The sequence below is a fragment of the Gobio gobio genome, assembly GCF_949357685.1.
Source record: "Gobio gobio genome assembly, chromosome: 15".
NCBI lineage: Eukaryota > Metazoa > Chordata > Actinopteri > Cypriniformes > Gobionidae > Gobio > Gobio gobio.
The window spans coordinates 52,210,471-52,226,425 of NC_137108.1; the positions used below are offsets into that span (position 1 = coordinate 52,210,471).

At 43.1% G+C, this 15,955-nt stretch overlaps 1 protein-coding gene across 1 annotated transcript in view; it reads left to right on the forward strand.

The window, feature by feature from the left end:
- Positions 1-10,826, forward strand: part of ttc24 (tetratricopeptide repeat domain 24) — a 34,012-nt gene extending 23,186 nt beyond the window's left edge. Inside the window, exons 13-14 of the mRNA XM_079836415.1 lie at positions 8,249-8,297; positions 10,423-10,826. Coding sequence (XP_079692541.1) covers positions 8,249-8,297; positions 10,423-10,534 — 161 coding nt within the window. The 3' untranslated portion in view covers positions 10,535-10,826. The remainder of the gene's footprint in view (positions 1-8,248; positions 8,298-10,422) is intronic.
- The last annotated feature ends 5,129 nt before the right edge of the window (positions 10,827-15,955 follow it).

Below are 15,955 nucleotides of genomic sequence, written 5' to 3' on the forward strand. Positions count from 1 at the left end.
CACATCAGACACTAATGCTGAAGAAACACCATCACACACATCAGTCACTAATGCTGAAGAAACACCATCACACACATCAGACACTAATGCTGAAGAAACACCATCACACACATCAGACACTAATGCTGAAGAAACACCATCACACACATCAGTCACTAATGCTGAAGAAACACCATCACACACATCAGACACTAATGCTGAAGAAACACCATCACACACATCAGACACTAATGCTGAAGAAACACCATCACACACATCAGACACTAATGCTGAAGAAACACCATCACACACATCAGACACTAATGCTGAAGAAACACCATCACACACATCAGTCACTAATACTGAAGAAACACCATCACACACATCAGACACTAATGCTGAAGAAACACCATCACACACATCAGACACTAATGCTGAAGAAACACCATCACACACATCAGACACTAATGCTGAAGAAACACCATCACACACATCAGTCACTAATGCTGAAGAAACACCATCACACACATCAGACACTAATGCTGAAGAAACACCATCACACACATCAGACACTAATGCTGAAGAAACACCATCACACACATCAGACACTAATGCTGAAGAAACACCATCACACACATCAGACACTAATGCTGAAGAAACACCATCACACACATCAGTCACTAATGCTGAAGAAACACCATCACACACATCAGTCACTAATGCTGAAGAAACACCATCACACACATCAGACACTAATACTGAAGAAACACCATCACACACATCAGACACTAATGCTGAAGAAACACCATCACACACATCAGTCACTAATACTGAAGAAACACCATCACACACATCAGACACTAATGCTGAAGAAACACCATCACACACATCAGACACTAATGCTGAAGAAACACCATCACACACATCAGACACTAATGCTGAAGAAACACCATCACACACATCAGACACTAATACTGAAGAAACACCATCACACACATCAGACACTAATGCTGAAGAAACACCATCACACACATCAGACACTAATGCTGAAGAAACACCATCACACACATCAGTCACTAATACTGAAGAAACACCATCACACACATCAGACACTAATGCTGAAGAAACACCATCACACACATCAGTCACTAATGCTGAAGAAACACCATCACACACATCAGACACTAATGCTGAAGAAACACCATCACACACATCAGACACTAATGCTGAAGAAACACCATCACACACATCAGTCACTAATGCTGAAGAAACACCATCACACACATCAGTCACTAATGCTGAAGAAACACCATCACACAGATCAGTCACTAATGCTGAAGAAACACCATCACACACATCAGACACTAATACTGAAGAAACACCATCACACACATCAGTCACTAATGCTGAAGAAACACCATCACACAGATCAGTCACTAATGCTGAAGAAACACCATCACACACATCAGTCACTAATACTGAAGAAACACCATCACACACATCAGTCACTAATGCTGAAGAAACACCATCACACACATCAGACACTAATACTGAAGAAACACCATCACACACATCAGTCACTAATGCTGAAGAAACACCATCACACACATCAGTCACTAATGCTGAAGAAACACCATCACACAGATCAGTCACTAATGCTGAAGAAACACCATCACACACATCAGACACTAATACTGAAGAAACACTGTAAGGCCCGTGAAATTGGTCCAATCTGCCGGTTCGCCAATACACAGGGAAGGTCACACGTGTTCTGTCCTTATTCATGCAAAGTATTGGTTGGTTAAATTTGTCATATATTAATCATATATTTACTCGTTTATTTCATCTGACTCCATAAATGAAAGGTTTTAATAATATCTGTGCCTCACTAAAAGTGAGCGAATGTTTGACTATTCCTTTTAACCATCAAGTGAACAAAGTCAAAATCAGTTTGAATAATCAAATGTAACAATTTATTATGTCAGGTAAATGTATCATGCCAATTCCATTATCAATTCAAAGATAATCGATACAAAACATCAAATACTCAGGATTAAGTAAAGAGAAGATGTTCACCCAACTTTAAGAAGTACATGAGGCTGAGAGATGTCTTTCTCCCAGCCTCACGGGCCGACCTCAAGTACAGGAAAGGCCTCGAACTCTCTGCTGCATCTCCTTAAATAGCCAGACCTCTTTTACATGGAAACATGTGCTAACAAAAGAAATTTACATGCAGTGGTCGCACCTTAATGGGGGTTGGTGAACATTTGCTTGAGATAACCACCTTCTTTTCTAAGTCAGTTGTCCATAAATTCTTAAAACCTTATTACCTTTTATTTTATCTATCTGGATATGAGATATCTGTACCACTCACTTTGAGACATTTCAAATGACACCAAAAACATAACAGTCAATGATAAAACATTCACATTAAACCATATTCCTGTGTGAGTTATTAGTAGTTTGTGGAAGTGAGGTTGTGTGGGGACCCTTTGTCTCAGAATAGGGCCTCAACCAGTATTTTCAGTCTTACAACACCATCACACACATAAGACACTAATGCTGAAGAAACACCATCACACACATCAGACACTAATGCTGAAGAAACACCATCACACACATCAGTCACTAATACTGAAGAAACACCATCACACACATCAGACACTAATGCTGAAGAAACACCATCACACACATCAGTCATTAATGCTGAAGAAACACCATCACACACATCAGACACTAATGCTGAAGAAACACCATCACACACATCAGACACTAATGCTGAAGAAACACCATCACACACATCAGACACTAATGCTGAAGAAACACCATCACACACATCAGACACTAATGCTGAAGAAACACCATCACACACATCAGACACTAATACTGAAGAAACACCATCACACACATCAGACACTAATGCTGAAGAAACACCATCACACACATCAGACACTAATGCTGAAGAAACACCATCACACACATCAGACACTAATGCTGAAGAAACACCATCACACACATCAGACACTAATGCTGAAGAAACACCATCACACACATCAGACACTAATACTGAAGAAACACCATCACACACATCAGACACTAATGCTGAAGAAACACCATCACACACATCAGACACTAATGCTGAAGAAACACCATCACACACATCAGACACTAATGCTGAAGAAACACCATCACACACATCAGACACTAATGCTGAAGAAACACCATCACACACATCAGTCATTAATGCTGAAGAAACACCATCACACACATCAGACACTAATGCTGAAGAAACACCATCACACACATCAGTCACTAATACTGAAGAAACACCATCACACACATCAGACACTAATGCTGAAGAAACACCATCACACACATCAGACACTAATGCTGAAGAAACACCATCACACACATCAGACACTAATGCTGAAGAAACACCATCACACACATCAGACACTAATACTGAAGAAACACCATCACACACATCAGTCACTAATGCTGAAGAAACACCATCACACACATCAGACACTAATGCTGAAGAAACACCATCACACACATCAGTCACTAATGCTGAAGAAACACCATCACACACATCAGTCACTAATGCTGAAGAAACACCATCACACACATCAGTCACTAATGCTGAAGAAACACCATCACACACATCAGTCACTAATGCTGAAGAAACACCATCACACACATCAGACACTAATGCTGAAGAAACACCATCACACACATCAGACACTAATGCTGAAGAAACACCATCACACACATCAGACACTAATGATGAAGAAACACCATCACACACATCAGACACTAATGCTGAAGAAACGCCATCACACACATCAGTCACTAATGCTGAAGAAACACCATCACACACATCAGACACTAATGCTGAAGAAACACCATCACACACATCAGACACTAATGATGAAGAAACACCATCACACACATCAGACACTAATGCTGAAGAAACGCCATCACACACATCAGACACTAATGATGAAGAAACACCATCACACACATCAGACACTAATGCTGAAGAAACACCATCACACACATCAGACACTAATGCTGAAGAAACGCCATCACACACATCAGACACTAATGCTGAAGAAACACCATCACACACATCAGACACTAATGCTGAAGAAACACCATCACACACATCAGACACTAATGCTGAAGAAACACCATCACACACATCAGTCACTAATGCTGAAGAAACACCATCACACACATCAGACACTAATGCTGAAGAAACACCATCACACACATCAGACACTAATGCTGAAGAAACGCCATCACACACATCAGACACTAATGCTGAAGAAACACCATCACACACATCAGTCACTAATGCTGAAGAAACACCATCACACACATCAGACACTAATGCTGAAGAAACACCATCACACACATCAGACACTAATGCTGAAGAAACGCCATCACACACATCAGTCACTAATGCTGAAGAAACACCATCACACACATCAGACACTAATGCTGAAGAAACACCATCACACACATCAGTCACTAATGCTGAAGAAACACCATCACACACATCAGACACTAATACTGAAGAAACACCATCACACACATCAGACACTAATACTGAAGAAACACCATCACACACATCAGACACTAATGCTGAAGAAACACCATCACACACATCAGACACTAATGCTGAAGAAACACCATCACACACATCAGACACTAATACTGAAGAAACACCATCACACACATCAGACACTAATGCTGAAGAAACGCCATCACACACATCAGACACTAATGCTGAAGAAACGCCATCACACACATCAGTCACTAATACTGAAGAAACACCATCACACACATCAGACACTAATGCTGAAGAAACGCCATCACACACATCAGACACTAATGCTGAAGAAACGCCATCACACACATCAGACACTAATGCTGAAGAAACACCATCACACACATCAGACACTAATGCTGAAGAAACACCATCACACACATCAGACACTAATGCTGAAGAAACGCCATCACACACATCAGACACTAATGCTGAAGAAACACCATCACACACATCAGACACTAATGCTGAAGAAACACCATCACACACATCAGTCACTAATACTGAAGAAACACCATCACACACATCAGACACTAATGCTGAAGAAACGCCATCACACACATCAGACACTAATGCTGAAGAAACACCATCACACACATCAGACACTAATGCTGAAGAAACACCATCACACACATCAGACACTAATGCTGAAGAAACACCATCACACACATCAGTCACTAATGCTGAAGAAACACCATCACACACATCAGACACTAATGCTGAAGAAACACCATCACACACATCAGTCACTAATGCTGAAGAAACACCATCACACACATCAGTCACTAATGCTGAAGAAACACCATCACACACATCAGTCACTAATGCTGAAGAAACACCATCACACACATCAGTCACTAATGCTGAAGAAACACCATCACACACATCAGTCACTAATGCTGAAGAAACACCATCACACACATCAGACACTAATGCTGAAGAAACACCATCACACACATCAGTCACTAATGCTGAAGAAACACCATCACACACATCAGACACTAATGCTGAAGAAACGCCATCACACACATCAGACACTAATGCTGAAGAAACACCATCACACACATCAGACACTAATGCTGAAGAAACACCATCACACACATCAGTCACTAATGCTGAAGAAACACCATCACACACATCAGACACTAATGCTGAAGAAACGCCATCACACACATCAGTCACTAATGCTGAAGAAACACCATCACACACATCAGACACTAATGCTGAAGAAACGCCATCACACACATCAGACACTAATGCTGAAGAAACACCATCACACACATCAGTCACTAATGCTGAAGAAACACCATCACACACATCAGACACTAATGCTGAAGAAACACCATCACACACATCAGTCACTAATGCTGAAGAAACACCATCACACACATCAGACACTAATGCTGAAGAAACACCATCACACACATCAGTCACTAATGCTGAAGAAACACCATCACACACATCAGTCACTAATGCTGAAGAAACACCATCACACACATCAGTCACTAATGCTGAAGAAACACCATCACACACATCAGTCACTAATGCTGAAGAAACACCATCACACACATCAGTCACTAATGCTGAAGAAACACCATCACACACATCAGACACTAATGCTGAAGAAACACCATCACACACATCAGACACTAATGCTGAAGAAACACCATCACACACATCAGACACTAATACTGAAGAAACACCATCACACACATCAGTCACTAATGCTGAAGAAACGCCATCACACACATCAGTCACTAATGCTGAAGAAACACCATCACACACATCAGTCACTAATGCTGAAGAAACACCATCACACATATCAGTCACTAATGCTGAAGAAACACCATCACACACATCAGTCACTAATGCTGAAGAAACACCATCACACACATCAGACACTAATGCTGAAGAAACACCATCACACACATCAGACACTAATGCTGAAGAAACGCCATCACACACATCAGACACTAATGCTGAAGAAACACCATCACACACATCAGACACTAATGCTGAAGAAACACCATCACACACATCAGTCACTAATGCTGAAGAAACACCATCACACACATCAGACACTAATGCTGAAGAAACACCATCACACACATCAGACACTAATGCTGAAGAAACACCATCACACACATCAGTCACTAATGCTGAAGAAACACCATCACACACATCAGTCACTAATGCTGAAGAAACACCATCACACACATCAGTCACTAATGCTGAAGAAACACCATCACACACATCAGACACTAATGCTGAAGAAACACCATCACACACATCAGACACTAATGCTGAAGAAACACCATCACACACATCAGACACTAATACTGAAGAAACACCATCACACACATCAGTCACTAATGCTGAAGAAACGCCATCACACACATCAGTCACTAATGCTGAAGAAACACCATCACACACATCAGTCACTAATGCTGAAGAAACACCATCACACATATCAGTCACTAATGCTGAAGAAACACCATCACACACATCAGACACTAATGCTGAAGAAACACCATCACACACATCAGACACTAATGCTGAAGAAACACCATCACACACATCAGACACTAATGCTGAAGAAACACCATCACACACATCAGTCACTAATGCTGAAGAAACACCATCACACACATCAGACACTAATGCTGAAGAAACACCATCACACACATCAGTCACTAATGCTGAAGAAACACCATCACACACATCAGTCACTAATGCTGAAGAAACACCATCACACACATCAGACACTAATGCTGAAGAAACACCATCACACACATCAGTCACTAATGCTGAAGAAACACCATCACACACATCAGTCACTAATGCTGAAGAAACACCATCACACACATCAGTCACTAATGCTGAAGAAACACCATCACACACATCAGTCACTAATGCTGAAGAAACACCATCACACACATCAGACACTAATGCTGAAGAAACACCATCACACACATCAGTCACTAATACTGAAGAAACACCATCACACACATCAGACACTAATGCTGAAGAAACGCCATCACACACATCAGACACTAATGCTGAAGAAACACCATCACACACATCAGTCACTAATGCTGAAGAAACACCATCACACACATCAGACACTAATGCTGAAGAAACACCATCACACACATCAGTCATTAATGCTGAAGAAACACCATCACACACATCAGACACTAATGCTGAAGAAACACCATCACACACATCAGTCACTAATGCTGAAGAAACACCATCACACACATCAGTCACTAATGCTGAAGAAACACCATCACACACATCAGTCACTAATGCTGAAGAAACACCATCACACACATCAGACACTAATGCTGAAGAAACACCATCACACACATCAGACACTAATGCTGAAGAAACACCATCACACACATCAGACACTAATGCTGAAGAAACACCATCACACACATCAGACACTAATGCTGAAGAAACACCATCACACACATCAGTCACTAATGCTGAAGAAACACCATCACACACATCAGTCACTAATGCTGAAGAAACACCATCACACACATCAGACACTAATGCTGAAGAAACACCATCACACACATCAGACACTAATGCTGAAGAAACACCAAACAGACGATATAACCCTGAAACCGGACTCTTCCGTAACAGGAGATGTGTATGCTGAGTCTGGGAAGCCGAAGCCAGGGCAGATGAACGGGTACGAGTCTCATACGGTTCACATGACCTTTTAAAAACAGCCCAAATCAGACACGAAACAGGCAAAACTGACTCATGATTCATTTAATGTTATCATTTCAACACACTGTAACATAACATTCATGATGAGTTTAGAGTTAGATTGATGTAGAAATTGCTTAAATGCCAATCAGACTTTTGCCAATTCCTTCCTTCGTATATATATATACGCACACCGATCAGGCATAACATTATGACCATATATCCTAATATTGTGTTGGTCCCCCTTTTGCTGACCCGTCGAGGCATGGACTCCACTAGACCCCTGAAGGTGTGCTGTGGTATTTGACACCAAGATGTTAGCAGCAGATCGTTTAAATCCTGTAAGTTGCGAGGTGGGGCCTTGTTTTTTCAGCACATCCCACAGATGCTCATTTGGATTGAGATCTGGGGAATTTGGAGGCCGAGTCAACGCCTCAAACTCGTTGTGCTCCTCAAACCATTCCTGAAGCATTTGTGCTTTGTGGCGGCGCATTATCTGCTGAAAGAGCCACATCCACAGGGAAAAATGTTTCCATGAAAGGCTGGACATGGGCTCAACAATGCTTAGGTAGGTGGTGCGTGTCAAAGTCACATCCACATGATGGAGGACCCAAGGTTTCCCAGCAGAACATTGCCCAGAGCATCACTGCCTCCACCTCCACGCCTTCTTCCCATAGTGCACCTGGTGCCATGTGTTCCCCAGATTAGCCACGCACACACACCCGGCCATCCACGAGATGTAGAAGAACATGTGATCATCAGACCAGGCCACCTTCTTCCATTGCTCCGTGGTCCAGTTCTGATGCTCACGTGCCACTGTTGGTGCTTTGGGCGGGGTCAGGGGTCAGCATGGGCACTGGTCAGCGGCTGTGCCGCCCCATACGCAACAAACTGAGATGCTCTGTGTATTCTGACCCCTTTCTATCAGAACCAGCATTAACTTCTGAAGCAGTTTGAGCTCCAGTAGCTCGTCTGTTTGATCGGACCACACGGGCATCAATGAGCCTCGGCTGCCTATGACCCTGTGGCCGGTTCTCCACTGGTCCTCCATGACCCTGTGGCCGGTTCTCCACTGGTCCTTCATGACCCTGTGGCCGGTTCTCCACTGGTCCTCCATGACCCTGTGGCCGGTTCTCCACTGGTCCTCCATGACCCTGTGGCCGGTTCTCCACTGGTCCTTCATGACCCTGTGGCCGGTTCTCCACTGGTCCTTCATGACCCTGTGGCCGGTTCTCCACTGGTCCTCCATGACTCTGTGGCCGGTTCTCCACTGGTCCTCCATGACCCTGTGGCCGGTTCTCCACTGGTCCTCCATGACCCTGTGGCCGGTTCTCCACTGGTCCTTCATGACCCTGTGGCCGGTTCTCCACTGGTCCTTCATGACCCTGTGGCCGGTTCTCCACTGGTCCTCCATGACTCTGTGGCCGGTTCTCCACTGGTCCTCCATGACTCTGTGGCCGGTTCTCCACTGGTCCTCCATGACTCTGTGGCCGGTTCTCCACTGGTCCTTCATGACCCTGTGGCCGGTTCTCCACTGGTCCTTCTTGACCCTGTGGCCGGTTCTCCACTGGTCCTCCATGACCCTGTGGCCGGTTCTCCACTGGTCCTTCATGACCCTGTGGCCGGTTCTCCACTGGTCCTTCATGACCCTGTGGCCGGTTCTCCACTGGTCCTCCATGACTCTGTGGCCGGTTCTCCACTGGTCCTCCATGACCCTGTGGCCGGTTCTCCACTGGTCCTCCATGACCGGGAACACCCCACAAGAGCTGCAGTTTTGGAGATGTTCTGACCCAGTCGTCTAGCCGTCACAATCTGGCCCTTGTCAAACTCGCTCAAATCCTTACGCTTGCCCATTTTTCCTGCTTCTAACACATCAACTCAGAGGACAAAATGTTCACTTGCTGCCTAATATATACCACCCACTAATAGATCAGTGTTATTCACTTCACCGGTCATAATGTTATGCTTGATCTGTGTATATATATATATATAGGCATCATTTCACGGTACATTGTGCCCTATTGTACAGAATTTAGTGCATAAACCTTGTGCTGATCATGTTTGTAGTGAGAGATGATAATTTCATGATAATGTAAATGTTTCAGCGCACACCCATTGGTCAGGAGCACTGTGACTCCGCCCCTTACACAGCACGCCAGCGATCAGGCCACACCCCTGACAAGGAGACTGAAGTCCAGATTCTGCACAGTCATGTGACACAGAAACACATGTGCACAGGATGAAATCTCCATGGAAAGAAGATTTTATAGTTTCTCGTGGAATATCCGACTAAGCATTCTGGGTGAAAACGAGACTGAAGACTGAACGAGACGAGCACAGGAACATGTTTTGGGTCAGATGAGCACAGAAAGACTTGTCATTGATCATAAGTCATGTATTATTTCTGCATTTTTGCTCGTCTCATTTTAGTCGTGGATCTACCGTCCTCACTCACGATTAAAGCACCGACTGCGCTGAGAATATCAAAATAAATTTTATATCTTAACTCAATAGTTATTTCACACAATCTTTTCTCTCTCTATGTCCAAAAAGGCTATTTATATATTAAACTGCAGTTGAACCATCTAGGTTTTTACACGTAGTCATAGCATGACTGCATAAAAGGCCGTGAGCTCACACACGGGCCGATTTCGATCACATGACACCGTTACTACCAAGCGGCAACCCTCGCAGTTTCTCTTGAAGCCAATATGGAAGTGACTTAAACTGTAATTCATCGACAGGCTCCTTCTGTATGGGATGATTTTAGACTCAAAATGGTTAATAAATGCACACACAATGATCCATGAACTTGATAAATGTTGCAGACATGTTTTACTATCCACAAACAAACACCTTTTAACTTGTGTGTGCAAAATACAGAATTACATGATATAGCGCATGTTTAATAAAGTGTATATCCTACTTTTAATATCACTGTTTTACTGCAGGAAGCCACATTAAGTGTTTATGGGAGAACTTTATGGGAGAAAACGATTACTGTACATGATGAGCCCAGGATGCATTAATGCATTAAGACAGCGATAATTACAAGTATAAAAATATGAACTCAAAACGTGCAAAGTTTCGCATTCATGTGAAAACGCATAAAGAAGACCATGCTCTTATTAATAAAAAAAAGGCAGATGAGCCCCGAATATGAACGCAACGCCTTTATAATTACACGTTTAAAGCATTTTCCTGCACGCTTAACGTGGCTTAATTACAGACAGGGATATTAAAATAACACATTCTGTACCTCACTAATAAAGAATAGGAGAGTAGCTATAGCCTATATGTATATAAAAACAGATGAGCCCATTACTTTATAATGGGTTTCCTAGATGTTCAAAACGGTGATATTAAAAGTAGCCTATACACTTAATTGAACATGCGCTATATTGCACATTAAGCATTTTATAATGGTTTTCTGTGGGAGGAAAATGTTGTGATGAACAGTGTTGTGTTCATAACCTGATTTAATCTGCTTGCCTATACAAAGTAGCCTTTAATACCTTTTTAACGTTAGCCTTGAGCGTTTTCCTCGTCTTTATAACGAGGACACATTAAGCGTCTCATAGGCGGAATAATGCTCACAGTGCTGGGGTCTGTTCTGACAGATACTGCCATCTAGTGGCAGCAGGTTTTCTTAGACAGCTGTGTGTGTGTGTGTGTGTGTGTGTGTGTGTGTGTGTGTGTGTGTGTGTGAGAGAGAGTGGGCATGTTTTTACGAAATATCAGGACACAAATGTGTATAATGACATGGGTATTACAAAAAGAGGGTGAAATATGAGGACGTTCCCCATGTCCTCACTTTTCAAAATGCTTATAAATCACAGAACAAGTTTTTTTTCACAGAAAGTGAACTGCACAGTCTCCTGTGATGGGTAGGTTTAGGGGCAGGGGCAGTGTGTGTGTGTGTGTGTGTGTGTGTGTGTGTGTGTGTGTGTGTGTGTGTGTGTGTGTGTGTGTGTGATGGGTAGGTTTAGGGGCAGGGGCAGTGTGTGTGTGTGTGTGTGTGTGTGTGTGTGTGTGTGTGTGTGTGTGTGTGTGTGTGTGTGTGTGTGTGTGTGTGTGTGTGTGTGTGATGGGTAGGTTTAGGGGCAGGGGCAGTGTGTGTGTGTGTGTGTGTGTGTGTGTGTGTGTGTGTGTGTGTGTGTGTGTGTGTGATGGGTAGGTTTAGGGGCAGGGGCAGTGTGTGTGTGTGTGTGTGTGTGTGTGTGTGTGTGTGTGTGTGTGTGTGTGTGTGTGTGTGTGTGTGTGATGGGTAGGTTTAGGGGCAGGGGCAGTGTGTGTGTGTGTGTGTGTGTGTGTGTGTGTGAGATGGGTAGGTTTAGGGGCAGGGGCAGTGTGTGTGTGTGTGTGTGTGTGTGTGTTTGTGAGATGGGTAGGTTTAGGGGCAGGGGCAGTGTGTGTGTGTGTGTGTGTGTGTGTGTGTGTGTGTGTGTGTGTGTGTGTGTGATGGGTAGGTTTAGGGGCAGTGTAGGGGGATAGAAAATACGGTTTGGATGGTATAAAAACCATTACGCCTATGGAATGTCCCCACATTTCACAAAAACCCCCCTGTGTGTGTGTGTGTGTGTGTGTGTGTGTGTGTGTGTGTGTGTGTGTGTGTGTGTGTGTGTGTGTGTGTGTGTGTGTCTGTGTGTGTGTGTGGGCATGTGTGTGTGGATCGTGCAAGGCCAAACCGGCGAAATGAAAGTCTCAAAATCCAAATGAATCAAAGGATCGACTCTCAAACGAGTCAATGAATGCATGCGCGTCACCGGATCCACAAACGCACATCTGACTCGTTGCACAAATTCTGACTTGCATTAATACAAAATCAAAGTTTTCTACTTACAACTATGTCTCTGTTTGTACAAATGGCTGCACATTCATGTAATTCTATATTTTGCACACACAAGTTAAAAGGCGTTTGTTTGTGGATAGTAAAACTAGTATCAAGTAGTATCAATAGTATCAAGTTCATGGATTATTGTGTGTGCATTTATTAATCATTTTGAGTCTAAAATCATCCCATACAGAAGGAGCAGAATCTCATTGAGCTCATGTTAAAATGCCCAACTTTACAGCAGAAGAACACATGTTTACAGTCTGGGACAAATTGTGCTTTTGGTCTGTACGGTTAATGTTGTCCTTCATGACGACTGAAGCGGGGGAATGTTTTTATAACTCATTCGTTTACATTATATAAAGCCTTAAAGTTCTGCATAATTAAGGGCGCGGCCACTTTGAGTGACAGGTGGATTGCCATTTGTCTGCTGTCTGTTAGTCATCACCTCAGCTCCGCCCACGTCCCGCCTCTTTACTCATTTTCTGTTATCCGGGAGTGACAAGATGGCGACGGCCAGCTCGACCCGACTTTACGCTTCATAACTGCTCTTCAGAACCCTATGGGTGACGTCACGGACACTATGCCCATGTTTTTTGACAGTCTATGGTTACTACACAGCGCTGGAGATCCACTGAGAAAGAGTTTGAGTTCACCACAGAATCAATAACATCATGATCAGGTGGAAGTTACTGTAGTAACACCACATGGGACTGTGGCAGGAATAGTCTTTACATTATTCATCTTCAACCTTCTGAGAGTGAAACTCAAACACTTTCCAGGAGCTTCACACTTTCTCCAGCACTTCAGAGCTCTCTGTTATTTTTAATGTGATGATTTGTAAAACTGAAAGTTTAAAGGTGTAAGCACATGAAATGCCCACTATAACCAGTATATGACGGCAGAGGAGCACTTATTGACTTATTAGCCATTTCCACTCCTTTAAAGGAACACGCCAGTATTTTTAAAAACAGGCTCATTTTCCGTCTCCTCTAGAGTTAAACAGTTGAGTTTGAGCTTTTCCGAATCCATTCAGCCGATCTCCGGGTCTGGCGGTAGCACTGTTAGCATAGCTTAGCATAGATCATTGAATCTGATTAGACTGTTAGCATCTCGCTCAAAAATGACCAAAGAGTGTCGATATTTTCAATATTTAAAACTTGACTCTTCTGTAGTTCCATCGTGTACTAAGAGCGACGGAAAATGATTAAGTTGTGATTTTCTTGGCCGATATGGCAGGAACTATCCTCTCATTCCTGCGTAATAATCACGACCGGCTCACACAGGGAGCGCTGGGACTATTTTCAGTCGCTGACTAAGTTCCAGTCATGGAACGAGTGAGATGTTAACGGTCTAATTCAATGATCTATGCTAAGCTATGCTAAAAGTGCTACCGCCAGACCCGGAGATCGGCTGAATGGATTCGAAAGCGGTAAAACTCAACTGTTTAACTCTAGAGGAGTCGAACTCTAGCGTGTTCCTTTAAAGGAGTGGAAATGGCTAACAAATCAATAAGTGCTCCTCTGCCGTCATCTACTGGTTATAGTGGGCATTTCATTTTTGCTTAGCATATATAATTGAATCTGATTAGACCGTTAGCATCTCGCTCAAAAATGACTGGAGCTGTGAGCCGTCCCATGTGTGCAGCGACGCAATGATATTACACAGCGGCTGAAAATAGTCCCAGCGCTCTCTGTGTGAGCCGGTCGTCCCGTTGGTTATGTTGACGGAAGTTAGCCTATTTTCAGCCGCTGTGTAATATCATTGCGCCGCTGCACTCATGGGGCGGCTCAGAGCTCTTGATTATTACTCAGGAATGAGAGGATAGTTCCTGCCATATCGGCCTAGAAAATCACAACTTCTCATTTTCCGTCGGTCTTAGTACACGATGGAACTACAGAAGAGTCGAGTTTTAAATATTGAAAATATCGACACTCTTTGGTCATTTTTGAGTGAGATGCTAACGGTCTAATCAGATTCAATGATCTATGCTAAGCTATGCTAACAGTGCTACCGCCAGACCCGGAGATCGGCTGAATGGATTCGGAAAAGCTCAAACTCAACTGTTTAACTCTAGTTGGAGTCGGAGAATGATCTTCAAAAAAAGTGGCGTGTTCCTTTAATATATGGACAAAAGTAGGAAGTCTCAAAGACTCATGAAAAACAAAACACTTTTCTTGAGATTGTGACTGAATTGCAGAAAGAAAGAGCTCCTTTAATAATCTCTGGAGCTGTCGTTCAGTTCAGTGTGAACATTTAATAAGAGCAGAAGATTAGCATTTCCCCTATAAAATGAGTTTTTTGTAGCCTGACGTCGTCATACTCAATTCTAGTCAGAATATGAGTCTGATCTGCTCCGTTGGGCTGTGATTATGGGGCGTGTTTCAACCGAACCAGGAAAGACCTCAATTGGATAGACCTACAACCAATCAGAGCAACGGAGCGACGCATAACATTAGTTATCAAATGTCAACAGAACTCAACTGCACTGTGTTGCCAAGTCCGCGGGTTGAAGTGACCCCAATTATGTGATATACAGACCCAGGAATGCGAATTTTAGCTGAAAGCCCAGCCAAAATAACACATATTTTACCCCCCAAATGCCCTTTTTTCCCGGAGAACCCCCCCCCCCCCCCCGGAAAGCTATTGGGCTTGTTTTTGCCTAGTTTTGAGGAACGTTAGCAATTGGGCGGGTTTTGTTGTAAAAATTTGGCAACCCTGTACCTGCACGCACGCTGGAATAAGTTACGTTAGAAGAAAAAGATGAGTGTAAACGATCTTTGCCGGTGTTGTAAAAACAGAAT